The sequence below is a fragment of the Chiloscyllium punctatum genome, chromosome 15, assembly GCF_047496795.1.
Source record: "Chiloscyllium punctatum isolate Juve2018m chromosome 15, sChiPun1.3, whole genome shotgun sequence".
Classification (NCBI taxonomy): Eukaryota; Metazoa; Chordata; class Chondrichthyes; order Orectolobiformes; family Hemiscylliidae; genus Chiloscyllium; species Chiloscyllium punctatum.
This window is the reverse complement of record NC_092753.1, coordinates 53,316,907-53,332,651: the sequence shown is the minus strand read 5'-3', so window position 1 is coordinate 53,332,651 and position 15,745 is coordinate 53,316,907. Positions and strand designations below refer to the sequence as shown.

The 15,745-nt window shown below is 38.9% G+C and overlaps 1 protein-coding gene across 3 annotated transcripts in view; it reads right to left on the bottom strand.

Annotated features, from left to right (window-relative positions):
- usp9 (ubiquitin specific peptidase 9) overlaps positions 1 to 15,745 on the bottom strand; it is a 259,627-nt gene that overhangs the window by 30,473 nt on the left and 213,409 nt on the right. For all 3 annotated transcript variants that reach the window (XM_072585147.1, XM_072585145.1, XM_072585144.1), the window contains 4 exons: positions 9,758 to 9,943; positions 6,195 to 6,415; positions 3,500 to 3,588; positions 1,696 to 1,852 (listed from right to left, as the gene is read on the bottom strand). In XM_072585147.1, the coding sequence (XP_072441248.1) occupies positions 1,696 to 1,852; positions 3,500 to 3,588; positions 6,195 to 6,415; positions 9,758 to 9,943 (653 nt within the window). The remainder of the gene's footprint in view (positions 1 to 1,695; positions 1,853 to 3,499; positions 3,589 to 6,194; positions 6,416 to 9,757; positions 9,944 to 15,745) is intronic.

Below are 15,745 nucleotides of genomic sequence, written 5' to 3'. Positions count from 1 at the left end.
AACATAAGGAAATAAATACTGACATTTTGAAAAATGTCCATACGTCAGAAGTGGTGGTGCTGGAAATGTATAAAGGTGGATAAATCCCCAGGACTTGATCAGGTGTACCCTCGAATGCTGTGGGAAGCTAAGGAAGTGATTGCTGGTCCTTTGCTGAGAGATGTGTATCATAGACAGCCATAGGCAAGGCACTGGAAGTTGGAAAACATGGTGCCACTACTGAAGAAAGGTGGTAAGGAAAAGTGAGGCAACCATAGACCGGTCAACCTAATGTTGGTGGTGGGCAAGTTGTTGGAGGGAATCTTGAGGGACAGGATTTGGAAAGACAAGGATTGACTAGGGATAGTTAACATGGTTTTGTGCATGGGAAATTGTGTCTCATGAACTTGATTGAGTTTTTTGAAGAAATAATGAAGAGGATTGATAAGCGCAGAGCAGTGGACGTGATCGCTCTGGATTTAAGTAAGGCGCTTGACAAGGTTACTCACAGTAGACTGATTAGCAAGGTTAGATTATATGGAATACAGGGAGAACAATTTGGATACAGAACTGGCTGGAAGGTAGAAGACAGAGGGTGGTGGTGGAGGGTTGTTTTTCAGACTGGTGGCCTGTGACCAGCAGTATGCCACGAAGTTCGCTGCTGGGGCCACTGCTTTGTGTTATTTATACAAATGATATGTACATGAACGAGGGGTCTAGTTAGTAAGCTTACAGATGACACCAACATTGGATGTATAGTGGACAGTGAAGATGGTTACCTCAGAGTACGATGGGATCTTGATCAGGTGGTCTAGTGGGTCAAGGAATGGCAGACGAGAGTTTAAATTTAGATAAATGTGAGGTGCTGCATTTTGGAAAGGCAAGCCAGGGCAGGACATATATACTTAATGGGAAGGTCCTGGGAAATACTGCTGAACAAAGAAACCTTGGAGTGCAGGTTCATAGCTCTATGGAAGTGGAGTCACAGGTAGATAGGGTAGTGAAGGTGGGGTTTGGTATGCTTTGGTAGGAAGCATGTCTGTAAGCTTGAAAGGGTTCAAGAAATATTTACAGGGATGTTATCAGGGTTGAGCTATAGGGAGAGGCTGAATAGGCTGGGGCTATTTTCCTTGGAGTATCAGAGGCTGAGGGGTGACCCCATAAAGGCTGGTCCAATCATGAGGGGTATGAATAGGGCAAAAAGGAGTAAAGCTTTGCACTCAAAGACAGCAGAGACCTCTTAACGAAAAAAAGTGTTACAGTGAGATTAACTTATTTTTCTGCAAGTATCCTCAGACACTGGCATCTACTTTCTTTAGTAAGGGAACAAATTAATTTAGGCAATCTTTTCCATTTTGAATCTCGGGCACAATAAGCATTAACATGAAAAACTTAAGTGCCCAAAAAGAAACTGATTCAGAGTGACAGAAATCCAGATGATATGACAATTCTAGATTTGTCAGAGACTAAATCTCTGTGGAAAATCCAATGAGTTAATACACTGATGAGTTACTACCATCTCATCATATAAATCTCATCAATAAATAGGATTTGCCCTTTCATAAACAATACAGCAATTCATACATGAGACTGAACAGGTTGAAGGAGGCAACATGACAAAACGAGGCATGACTGAACTACATATCTGACTCAAAATCTCCAGGAGGTTTCTGTGGTTGCTCCTGGCTTCTCATTTTATTAAAAGAAAACATTTACCTGAAGGATCTGGTAGGCTACAGGACATGAGCTGAAGAGGGCAACCATGCATTTAATACACTGGTATGCTCTCTTCTGATAGTGGTTTTTAGAACGCTGGATGGTGTCAAACAGTCCGTCTCTGTCATCAGGAATCCCTTTCAGTGCATTGTGAATCCTATAGGAAAAGATACATTTGCAAAATGTTGAGGCACTCAAAAACATATTTATATACTTCAATTTATGTCAGATCCTTTTCTTTAGCTAAACAGACAAAAACTTAATTTGTTTCAAGATCTGTGGTATTCACACTATATTAAAACTAAAAGGTGTGATGGAGTACCTGAGTTAATTTCTCAAGGAGGTATACTTCTATTAAATTCATGCATCCACAGACAGGCCAAGATGCAAACCATACTGCATGACCAATCATAATGCAAATGTCAACTACCTTATCACACAATACAAGTACTTAATTAAAATGCTGTATGCAATTCAACTACTGACAACAGTAATGACTGTAGTTGAATCTTACATTTGCAACTTGATAGAAAGAGTTTTCCCCACATCTCAGATCCTGTTCATTTATTATATATTTTCACCCTCTTGTTCTTGGCTTATGTATCAAGGTTTCCTCACATCTACATTATCCACGCCTCCCAGAGATAAAATCCCTCTCAGTCTTGTCTCTAATGTACAACCTTAGATCCCTATCACTTTTTTCTGAACCATCTTCAACAGCAAGTAGAGTGCCTAAACTGTATACATTTCAAATTTAGCTTCAGCAACAATCTCCACAACATTCAAACTCAGTTCAAGTTATTGTCATGTGCCCTTGAGATTGATTCAGAACAATGAGCCTTATAAATTGAGTGCTGACTTTTAGAAATGCACCATAATGTTGAGAAGCCACTGTGCACAATCATATTTTTGAAAACTACATCCCTAAAGTATTTAGGTAAACTTGAAACTGTCTTGTTTCCAAGTAAGCAAAAATCTAAATCAAAAGGCTATACCTCATAACATTATAGTTCAAATGCTATCTGCAGTTGGCAGCTCAAAGTCAATCTATTCATAAGTAGTAAATCAATAATTAAAAGAAAAGGCTTGGCACAGGGGGTTCATCAGTACACAGTGAAAATAATGCTTTCACAATCACCAAATGAACACTGGGCATAATCATTTGATTCTCAAAATAGTAAGGTGCATTGCAGTCTTATGCTTCAGGACAGATTGACTTCTAGTGCTCTCTAAAGATCCATTTAGTAACAGAAGTCTACACAAGTTACTTAAATAAAAGATCCCTGACCTGTGAACGATTACCTTAGCACAGCCTGCTTAACATTAAACATATGCTGATAATCACTATTCCTGGGCTAGGAAGAAGAAAACTAAAATGAACTAGAATTCAAATTTACGATCATTCTTCCAATGATCCATGTGGCCCAACTGTATGAGCTTTGTGCAAAGGCAAGATTAGAATTTGTCAAAGATGGTCCAGTTCCACGGTCATAAAGTTCAATAAAAGTTCGCATACGAAGAGTACATTTCTGTGTGGAAACAAAGGGGAGTGACTACTCGCATAACTATGCTCCAATCATCACCTAATGCCTTCATCAGAACAGGAAAATGGTGGCTGGAGAGGGATTGCCATGATGGGAGTAGAAGAGAAATAAAGTAGTCAAAAAGCTTGTAGAAAGCTGTTGTATATTCAGCTGCAACTGTTATCTTCCCAGTCCACAAAATCTAAACCTATTTCATAAAACATTTGCACAGCACTTGGCTGAAGGTTTCAGTGTTGTTTTACACGCAATGGGACACTCACCTGTGGGTTTGCCAAGAGTCTTCTATAAGCAGGATTTGCAGAAGAAGATCTAAGTAGGGCCTAAGCTCATAGGTATAAGAATATGCCACCTAGGAATTAAAATGTTACATGCTAAATGTGGAATATTTGTTACATCAAATGGAGCATATAAATTTCAAAATTAAGATAATATCCTTTCAAGTTAAGTGTTGAAAACTTGTGAACTTCTGTGTAAAATGCAGAATCAGTCACAATCACAAACTCAGTTTCATAGAAGCAGGTGCTACATGCAAACATTACTTCTTTGCTCAGCACACAAAGACATTACAACTTAAGACTCCAAAATAGTCAGAATACTCTTCACATAGAAAGAATTTTTAAAAATATATAAAACACATTTGAATTAATGTAAAGAGGAACAGAAATGTTGACTTAGACTTGTGTAACTTGGGTAAAACTATGTGGAATATTGGACATCAAGACAAAGGGCAAAGTATTAAAAAACAGGCTTTGTATAAATGATAAGATACAGGAAAGTTTGAACTGGCTGGGGCTTTTCCGTTATCAAAAAGCAATGTTTGAAAAATGGCTGAGAGGTCATAGAGATGTACAGCATAGAAACAGACCCTTTGGTCCAACTTGTCTATGGCGAACAGATAGCCCAACCAAATCCAGGCCCATTTGCAAGCACTTGGCCCATACCCATCAAAACCCTTCACATTCATACATCCATCCAGGTGCCTTTTAAATATTGCAATTGTACCTGCCTCCACCACTTCCTCTAGAAGCTCATTCCATAGACGCACCATCCTCTGCATGAAAAAGTTGCCCCCTGAGTTCCCTTTTATATCTTTCCCCCCTCAGCCTCAACCTACATCTTCTAGTTCTGGACTCTTTGTCCAGTTCTGTAACCAAATGGCTAGTTCTCCCTGTATTCCATGAGATCTAACCTTGCTAACCAGTCTTCAAATTAATAAGGATAAATACTGTTATTTGTAATGCATAGTTAGGGACACCATGAACTCCCACAAGGTCTAAAAAGGAAAAATAATTTGAACGTTTCCACAGAATAATCATGTTGGAGTTATGTTTACCTTGTAATAGAGCCAATCATATCAAAGCACACTCAGGTGGTTAAGTGATTTTAATGAAAACATAACGTGCCTTATCTCTCAATGGTTGTTTGCTAATTTAACATTCAAAAAGGTATTACAAACTTTAAATTTGCTTAGTAAAATGTGCAATGGCTAAAACAATATAGGTCTTCGATTCAGGAGTATACTTATATATTAACTTAAAATTATTCAACTGGAATGGACAAACGTGCCTTGTGAGCTAAGCTATGTATTGCACCTTTTGCACACGGCCTTAAGAATAGTTTATCGATCTTTCTGGAGGTGGATTGAAGTCTGATATGGTGAATGGAGAATGAAGGCTGAAACAAACTTGGCTTTTACTACTCATTCAACTTCTCTACTAAAAATCTAAGAAACCATAATTCCTACACCTTGCCCGTATGTGGGCAGACTGCTTGCTTACAGCACTATCTTTCCAGTTGTTTCCCGATGTGAAAATATATCACCTGCACCATCGTCTTCAGTTCCAAGATTCCCTCCCAATCCACTCAGAAACCTATAACAGCCTACTCCATTTCCTATGGGACTTTTCCAAGCAAATACAGGAGATGCTTTATCTGCCCTTATAAGTTAGCCCTTTCCATCAAAGACCCAACACATCTGAGGTGAAACAGCAATTAATGTGGACTTTTTAAATTAGAATGCTAAACTGCATTCTTCACAATGCAGCTCCCTTAGGTTAGGGTGGCCAAACTGAGTCAGTGGTTGCTTTGTATTTAGTCAACATGATCTTGAGCTTCCAACTATGTTATTGTTATTCTCCTCTGTGACCTTGTAGTATTCTAATGAAGTGCAACACAAGCTTATTGCCCTCATTTTGCTTAATTTATCTTAGCTGACTGGTTTCTTTCCCCCTCTTATTTCTGACATGCAAAGTGCACTACTGTATTCCGATCTTGCCATTCATAATTCCTTTGATAAATCATCCATTTCTTTACTTGTTCCATTATCATTCCCTTTTGCTTTGCAACATGACATACTTACACTTCACCACTCTTGCCCTCTAACCTATCACAGGCTTTTCCATTTTAATATTTTTCTCCAGTTTTGATCCAAGGTCACAGACATAAAAAATTAAATCTTTTCTCTTTTCCACCAATATGACAAGGCTACTCAGGATTCCTAGCATTTTGTTTTTCATTCACAATTTCAGACTAGGTCAGATTGGAATGTCTGGTCAACTCGAATGAGTTGTACTAAAGGGTCTGTTTCCGTGCTGTATGACTCTACAATTTGGATCTACATAAAAAATTTGCAAACAAGTCCAAAGTAGAAAGTTATTTTTGCTTATTTTGACAAAATTTCGAAGTACGTAAAATACACTTTTCATCCATCATAAACCCAATTCTAATATTTCCAAACATGAACGTTGCCATTCCTGATTCCAATTCAAGGTTTCGGACCCAAAATGTTAAGCCCTTTCATTCACTTTCTGATCTGTTGGATGTTTTCTGTATATTCTACTCACTTCATATTCCCAGCAAGTGTAACATTGCACATTTATAATCTTAGCCGAATTTGCTTTCATTAAGGTCCTCCTTCTCCCAACCAATCTTCAATACCCCAAAAAAAATCCAGACCTGCCAGAGGAGTTCACTGAGCACAGTGGAAGAGAACTGTGGATTTTCCCAGCAACAGAAGCGAAGCAATTTGATGGTTTCTTCAGAATTGCTGCAGTCTTCAATAATCTTCTTCACATAACTAGTTCGTACAAACAGGATGTCTGCAACACTCTGCTGGATAGTCATTATAGGTTGGGACAAGTTAGGATCACCATAGGGATTTGATAAGGGTGGATTTCCTGAAAAGAAAGAACATTGCTCTATTATTTTGTTACCTTTAAATATTTGAAGTAACTAAAAATTATTATTAATTGGTTAGCTTTCAAATTTGACCATTACTTACCAGGGGCAATTTATTGTTTATTTTCCAAATATGTCCAGCTTTTGAAGATGTAACTGGTAGAATACAGGAGGTAGAACTTGTAGATAATGTGGTTGGATTTTCATCAAACCTTTGATGAAATTCCACATAAGTTAATGTGGAAAATCAAAGCATAAAGGACTCAAGGTAATATACGGACATGGCTTCAGAACTGCTGAGCAGGCAGGAAATGTAATAGAAATAAATGAGCCTTGTTTGGAGGAGGAGGCTGACTAGTGGGAGATCAAACCAATTAGTGTTTGGGCCCACAAATTCACAACATATGGATTTACAATTTGGATGAGGAAATGAAATACAACATTTCCAAGTTGCCTGACAGCACAAAACTAGGTGGGATTGAGAGTGGTGAGAAGAATGTACGAGGGTGTCCCTGTATAACAGTCACCGAAAGCAACCACTTTGGGGCAGCAAGTAATGAGGAAGGCAAATGGTATGGTGGTCTGCAATGCAGAAAATTTTGAATTACAGGAGCAAACAAGTGTTAGCAATTATACAGGGCAAGAAGAAACCCAGAGTATTCTGTGCAGTTTTGGTCTCCTCATCCAAGGAAAGGAGTTCTGTGTAGAGGGAGTGCAGCGAAGGTTCACCAGGTTGAACCATGGACTGGCAGATTTGTAGTATGAGGAAAGATTAGGTTATTTGGGTCTGTATTCCCTCAAGTTGACAAGAATGAGAAGCGATTGCAACAAAACAATTTTTTGCAGGGCTATGCAAACTGGATGGAGGGATGATGTCACCCCTGGCTGGGGGTCCAGAATAACAGGTCATAGGTTCAGTTCATTTTGACTGAGATGAAGGGAAATTTGTTCAATCAGTGGTGGTGAATCAGCAGAATTCTCTACCACAGAAAACCATGAAGGGCAAGCAACTGAACAGGTTTAAGAAATAAATAGATTTCTAGAGGCTAAATGTCTTAATGGGCACGAGCGTGGCATGGATATAGTGAATCTACAATGATCATGCTAAATGGCAGAGTGAGCTCAAATGGGTCTGATGGCCTATTCGTGCTGTTTTCCACATTTTCCATTTCCCCTCAAAAGAGAGTTTTGGAAGAATGGTGGGTGCAGAATACATGATGCTTGTCATTTCCCATGCCCAACTAAAGGTAGATTCTTGCAACAGCAATTTACATTCATTGCAACATAGTTGGAATTTAACACTCCAAGTATCTTTTTTTAAAATTGAGTTAGATGTATTAAAAACAAAAATCTCCATTTAACATTAATAAGTTATCAAATGTTGTGAACTGATTAAAAGTCCACCAATAATGTTTACCTGTCTTACAAATCAAACCAAAATACTTGAAACTTAAGTTAATTTTCTCTTGAAAGTATACGATCAGTATAGAATTACGATATTGAGGCGGCATGGTAGGTTGTGAAATTACTTAACAAGGCTTCAAACTCTACTTCGCTGATCGCTTATGATCCCAGACCTGACTAAATTTAAATAAAAATCGCAAGAACTGCAGATGCTGTAAATCAGAAAAAAAACCTGAATTTCTGGCAAAGTTCAGCAGATCTGGCAGCATCAGTTCTGAGGAAGGGTTACCAGACCCAAAATGTTAACTTTTATTTCTCTTTGCAGAAACTACCAGATCTGCTGAGCTTTTCCAGCAACTTCTGTTTTTGTTTCAGACCAAATTTAATATCATCTGGCTGGGAACCAGTATTCTTTTTAAAGAAAGCAAAGTGAGAGATCCAGAGGTTCTTAGAAAGAGAAAAAAAACCACAGAACTCCAAAGTTCTAAACAAACAACAGATTTGACTATGCAATGTCAGATCAGTAATACAATCTTTAATACATGTACACCTTATATTCTAATATCCAGAATTGATAAATGGTAAATACAGCTGACACATGGTGATCAAAGATCCTACAGTGCACATCAAATAGCAAAATATCATCATAGCAGATTCCTAGACTTTTCAGCAATTCTTCACAGACATTAATGGTACAATGAGTCAAAAGATCTCATGAAACAATGAATCACAATCTTCCACGTTTGCTGATCTGGTCTTGAAACTTCCACTCTAAGAGCTTCTCTGTCATGAACTTCAAAGGCTCCTCTTGTTCTGGTTAGTCACTCTCCTTTCCTGAGTAAATGCTCTGCTCGACTTCAAGAACTTCGCTCTTATGCTAACTCTCAGCCAAAAGTCCAGTTTGTCATCCTGCCAGAATCTTTTTCTGAATTTCAAACTCGCTCAGTGCAGCGAGCAAATGCCATTTGTGGCACTGTCAACATACATTCTCAGTTATCCTGAACTATTCATGACATTCTCCAGAAACTTGTTTCCAACATTTAACCAACTCTCAACTCCTAGAACCCTGGTTTGAATTGTGACAGTTCAGACACATTCAACTCCTCAATGGGCTCATCAGCCCAAAAGGAGAACCCACGCTGCTTGCACTCCAATTGGATTGCACCTTTTCTTGAAACATATCTTAATGGGATATGGACATAATTGCTCAGACAGCAGTGAAGAGACAACTGCACACATATAGACTAGAGCATGCATGGAAGTCATATCACCTAACCTGAAAGGGCATTAGTGAACCAGACAGGTTTTTGTTAACAGGTGTCATTGGTTACATGGTCATAATTAGGTCAGATGTTTTGAAAACTTAATTCAGATATCACGATATGCACTGTGGGATTCAAACCAATGCCCCAGAACATTAGGTGGGCCTCTGGATTAGTTATCCAATGAAATCACCAGTATGCCACTACCTTCATCTCTCTTACACTCACCAACTTTTCTAACTGCCTATAAACTTTGAATGACTCTTCAGTGACCTTTGGACCATCATGTGAATACTGAAATCCCCCACTCTGATTGCTAAACAAAACCACATGTAATACATACTTTGGAACAACCAAAAATATCAATCCCTCAGAACTGAATGTACCTTGAATATTAAGATGCACACAAGAATGCTGGCTTCTGCTTCACAAACAGGTGTTTACAAAAATGCAGAATTCATCAGTCACAGAGAATCTCAATGTAATGCACATGTCTCAAATTTGATTAGTAATCAATGAAACAGATCACAACTACAATTCCTGGACATTTAACAATGTACACCAAATATGGACCTCACAAATAGTATATTCCTCTTCCTTCTACAAGTATCAAAAGTTAACATTTACTCCCCATCACTCATGAAACTTTGGGTTCTAAACTTCTCACTTCCTTACCATTAATTGAAGACTGCATGCGTGATGATACATCACAGCAACGAACCAACTGTGACACCACAGCGTAAAGTTTTCCCAGTTCCGCATACTGGTACTTGATAGGTGGTCCTGGGCCTTCATCCAAAGCTACAAGCATAAATGTTGCAGGCACATTCAGCTTTAATAACTGTGTCTTCTCAGCCACACCTAGTAAAAACAAATTAAGCGAAGAATTGAAACTCAAAAAGAGATTAAATCTGTCTCACATAACTTTTTTTAGTGTATCTGCGGCAAGCTGGAAACCAAAGTAATAACATTTATACCAAATAACCCTAAATGTGCAATTACCAACCAGATTTCCATTTACTGTAGCTTGTACTTAACATAAACCAGAACCAAAGTAAACTGCTCATCTTTCTTAAATGGGAGACTTATTTTTAAATTGTGTTCCAAGTTCGAGTTTGTCCCACAAAGGTTAACATCCTTTCACAGGAACACAGAAAATAGGAACAGGATTAAGTCATTGGTACATTAAACTTTGCGCCATTTAACCAGACCAGAGCTAATCTGCTACCTCAACACCATCAGCCACAGTAGCATATATACCTCAATAGTTGAGGATCAGAACTCATTGACCCTGTCTAGTCCTTTCTGTATCTTATGTATCAATAAGATAATCTCCTCTTCACAGAAAATCTGACACACAGACTTAAACCATCCAAGCTTTCCTCAAGATAACACGTTTGCCCCAGGAATTAATCAAATAAACATCTGGACTACTTTTCATGTGATGGATCCCTCCTCTTAAATATGACCAAAACTGTACACAGTACTCTACATTTGAGATCATTAGTGCCCCATACAACTGTTGCAAAATATCTTTACTTTTCATCCCCCTTGCAATAAACAACATTCCAGTTTCTTTCCTCATCCCTAGTGTAACTTTGTGGTAACCTCTTCAAATTCACTTGATACCCAGATCCCTCTATATTGCAATTCTGCTTTTCTATTCTTCCTGCCAAATTGGACAAGTACACATTTTCATTATCCTCCAGATGTCAATTTTTTGCCCACTCAAATTAACCTATCTATTCCCTTTGCAGAATCATTAGATCACCTTCACTATCTTTAGGTCTTAAGCCAATGGATCAACCATTTGTTTCTTATACCCCAATTTTTTGATATAGATTGCCATACAAGTAGGAGATAAATGACCCAGTAGGAGAGCATTTGTAGCAAATTCCTAATCACTCGTCCAACATAAAATTGGGTAAGAACAATTCGTGAAAACAGATGAATAATAATTAGGACATTGCTAGAACTGCACAATGGCAGAGATAAACAGTGGGTAAAGGCAGAAGTCCAGTCAAAAATATTTTACATCTGAAAATGCTCTCTCACTCAAATGTTTGGAAATATTTGAGTTAACACACAGAAGTGTGGCATTCAGAACTGACATCATTCCAAAGATAATTGTTACAGCACTTGGAATATTTGAATTAGCGATTTGCTTTTTATATCTTTCTCATCTTTTATTCCATCTGTCTAGATTCTAACGATGCAAGTACTCGGATATCAAAATCTGTGTGTCATACATTTATACCTCTATTTCGGAGCATGGACGATTTGCCATCTTTACCAAGCGTGTCATATTTTACGTATGGTGAAATTATGTGCGTCTTTGTTCCACTCAATCCAATGCCTTTATAACGTTCAGTTATCAAGTCAGAGTTATAGCACGGAAATAGACACTTCGGTCCAATTCATCCAAACTGACCAGGTTTCCCAAACCAAACTAGCCCCATTCGCTTGCATTTGGCCCATAGCCTTCTAAATCTTCCCTATTCATGTACCTTTCCAAATGGCTTATAAATGTTGTTATAATTATATCTGCATCTACCATTCCTCTGGCAGTTCATTCCACATACGATCCACTGTGTTGAAAACATTGCTCTTCAGGTCTTTTTTAAAATCTTTCCCCTCTCACCTTAAAATTATGTCCCTGAGTTTTGAACTCCCCCACCCTAAGGAAAATACCTCTGCTATTCACCTTATTGGCATCTCTTGTGATTCCATAAATGTCAAAAGTCACCCCTCAACCTCCAATGCTCGAGAAAAAAGTCCCAGCCTATCCATATAATTCAAACCCTCCAGTCCTGGCAGTAATCTTCAAAGTATTTTTTGCACCCTTTCCAATTTAAATATCCTTCCCATAAAAGGGTTCTTGAAATTTCAATGCTTCTTTTGTTATCGCACTCAAATGTTTTAGATCAACATAGCATTACTAACATGGTCTTGGATACACAGGATATAACTTAGAACTTTGCAGGTGCCACAAAAACTTAAAAATGCAGCAAAAGGGAAGGTATGTACAGATTAATGATTTGAAGTATAAGATCAGAAAGGACGTGTCGAAAGAACGTTTCCTCATGTGAGACAATTTAGTTTTGGGATAACAGATGTAAAACAGATGAGGAGAAATTACTTCTGAAAGGATGATGATTGTGGTATTCACTATTCCAGAGTGCTTTGGTTACTGGGGCATTGAGTACATTACAGAGCGAGCGAGCACGCGAGAGACTGCACTTAGTTCTTATGTTTTTAAGAATTCAAATGGCAGCCAACATTTAATACAAAAAAGGATTGAGTGATTTTGGTAGGAAGAATGAGGTGAGGCAAAATAAACAAATGGCATAATTTCAAAAAAGGTAGTGGAAGAGGGATGTGAAGGCATTTATTTTAAGACTTTGAAGATGCAAGATGGCATAACAAATTGAGAAGACAGTTTAAAAAAAATGGAATCCTTTACATTCTACACCTCTGTTAATAAAGGCAAAGGAAAGATGATAGATAAAACCTTTAAGTACTAGTTAGGTCATAAAGATGTGTTGTCAATTTTGAGTGTCACACTTCTGAAGTATATAGCTGGAAACAGTACGGAAGGAAATCAATTATTGATGGTGGTGAGACACTGGAGAAATTAGGGTGATCATCTTGAACACAGTCTTCAGATTGATGCTTGAACTAAAGCATTTGAGATCTTTGGTTTGATGAACTGAGAACAACTGCTGGAGAAGTGTAGGAATTTCATATGTATTAGATCAATTTTAAAAATATTTCAACATCCAGCATTTGTGGAGTACACTTTGCTAAATTCTTCAGAGATATAAGCATTTGAAAAGACATTGACTTTACCAGTTTGAAGTGCCATTATCAACACTGCATGGACCCAGGTCAGAACTTTACTACTTCTTACACCAGTTTAGTAATCCCTCAGAGTAAGCAAATTAGAACACAAGTCAGAAACTTGATTTGGCATTGATGTCCATTCTAGAATGAGCAGCCTAAATATATTCCTGACAGGACTCTTACAGTCAATGCCTCAAATAAATTAATGTAGGAGCTTACCAGTCATCTGCATAATCATTGCAACTTTAAATAAGTAGTAGAAGCAAGTGATAAGATTTAAAGAAAAACAGTTTGCCTACCCTGGTCTCAGGTGCACAACATCCATCCATTCTCTCAGCCCCAAACCCCAACATTTGAGCTCTCAGGGCTCCACAATCCTCAAAAGGAATTCAAATGTTAACTCCGTTCAGCCTTTTGCATCTTTAATGGCAACATGTATGGGAGAAGGATTCACATTTTTGGATCATTGGAATCTCTTTTGGGGTAGAAGTGACCTGTACAAGAAGGTGGATTGCACCTAAATTGGAAGGGGACTAATATACTGGCAGGGAAATTTGCTAGAGCTGCTTGGGAGGATTTAAACTAGTTAGGTGGGGGGAAACCCAGGGAGATAGTGAGGAAAGAGATCGATCTGAGACGGGTACAGCTGAGAACAGAAGTGAGTCGAACAGTCAGGGCAGGCAAGGACAAGGTAGGACTAATAAATTAAACTGCATTTATTTCAATGCAAGGGGCCTAACAGGGAAGGCAGATGAACTCAGGGCATGGTTAAGAACATGGGACTGGGATATCATAGCAAACATGGCTCAGGGATGGGCAGGACTGGCAGCTCAATGTCCAGGATACAAATGCTACAGGAAGGATAGAAAGGGAGGAGAGAGAGGAGGGGGAGTGGCATTTTGGATAAGGGATAGCAGTACAGCTGTGCTGAGGGAGGATATTCCCAGAAATACATCCAGGGAAGTTATTTGGGTGGAACTGAGAAATAAGAAAGGGATGAACACCTTATTGGGATTGTATTATAGCCTGCCCCAATAGTCAGAGGGAAATTGAGAAACAAACTTGTAAGGAGATCTCAGCTATCTGTAAAAATAATAGGGTAGTTATGGTAGGGGATTTTAACTTTCCAAACATCGACTAGGGCTGCCATAGTATTAAAGGTTTAGATGGAGAGGAATTTGTTAAGTGTGTACAAGACAATTTTCTGATTCAGTATGTGGATGTACCAACTAGAGAAGGTGCAAAACTTGACCTACTCTTGGGAAATAAGGCAGGGCAGGTGACTGAGGTGTCAGTGGGGAAGCACTTTGGGGCCAGCGACCATAATTCTACTCATTTCAAAATAATGATGGAAAAGGATAGACCAGATCTAAAAGTTGAAGTTCTAAATTGGAGGAAGGCAAATTTTGACAGTATTAGGCAAGAACTTTCGAAAGCTGGTTGGAGGTAGATGTTCGCAGGTAAAGGAATGGCTGGAAAATGGGAAGCCTTCAGAAATGAGATAACAAGAATCCAGAGAAAGTATATTCCTGTCAGGGTGAAAGGGAAGGCTGGTAGGTATAGGCAATGCTGGATGACTAAAGAAATGGAGGGTTTGGTTAAGAAAAAGGAGGAAGCATATGTCAGGTATAGACAGGATGGATCGAGTGAATCCTTAGAAGAGTATAAAGAAAGTAGGAGTATACCTAAGAGGGAAATCAGGAGGGCAAAATGGGGACGAGATAGCTTTGGCAAATAAAATTAAGGAGAATCCAAAGGGTTTTTACAAATATATTAAGGACAAAAGGGTAACTGGGGAGAGAATAGGGCCCCTCAAAGATCAACAAGGCGGCCTTTGTGTGGAGACACAGAAAATGGGGGAGATACTAAATGATTATTTAGCATCCGTAGTTACTGTGGAAAAGGATATGGAAGATTTAGACTGTTGGGAAATAGATGGTGACATCTTGCAAAATGTCCAGATTACAGAGGAGGAAGTGCTGGATATCTTGAAACGGTTAAAAGTGGATAAATCCCCAGGACCTGATCAGGTGTATCCGAGAACTCTGTGGGAAGCTAGAGAAGTGATTGCTGGGCCTCTTGCTGAGATATTTGTATCATCGATAGTCACAGGTGAGGTGTCAGAAGACTGGAGGTTGGCTAACGTGGTGCCACTGTTTAAGAAGGGTGGTAAAGACAAGCCAGGGAACTATAGACTGGTGAGCCTGACTTGGTGGTGGGCAAGTTGTTGAGGGAATCCTGAGGGACAGGATGTACATGTATTTGGAAAGGCAAGGACTAATTCGGGAGAGTCAACATGGCTTTGTGCGTGGGAAATCATGTCTCACAAACTTGATTTTAGTTTTTTGAAGAAGGGACAAAGAAGACTGATGAGGGCAGAATGGTAGATGTGATCGATATGGACTTCAGTAAGGCATTCGACAAGGTTCCCCATGGGAGACTGATTAGCAAGGTTAGATCTCATGGAATACAGGGAGAACTAGCCATTTGGATACAGAACTGGCTCAAAGGTAGAAGACAGAGGGTGGTGGTGGAGGGTTGTTTTTCATACTGGAGGCCTGTGACCAGTGGAGTGCCACAAGGATCGGTGATGGGCCCTCTATTTTTTGTCATTTACATAAATGATTTGGATGCGAGCATAAGAGGTACACAGTTAGAAAGTTTGCAGATGACACCAAAATTGGAGGTGTAGTGGACAGTGAAGAGGGTTACCTCAGATTACAACAGGTTCTTGACCAGATGGGCCAATGGGCTGAGAAGTGGCAGGTGGAGTTTAATTCAGATAAATATGAGGTGCTGCATTTTGGGAAAGCAAGTCTT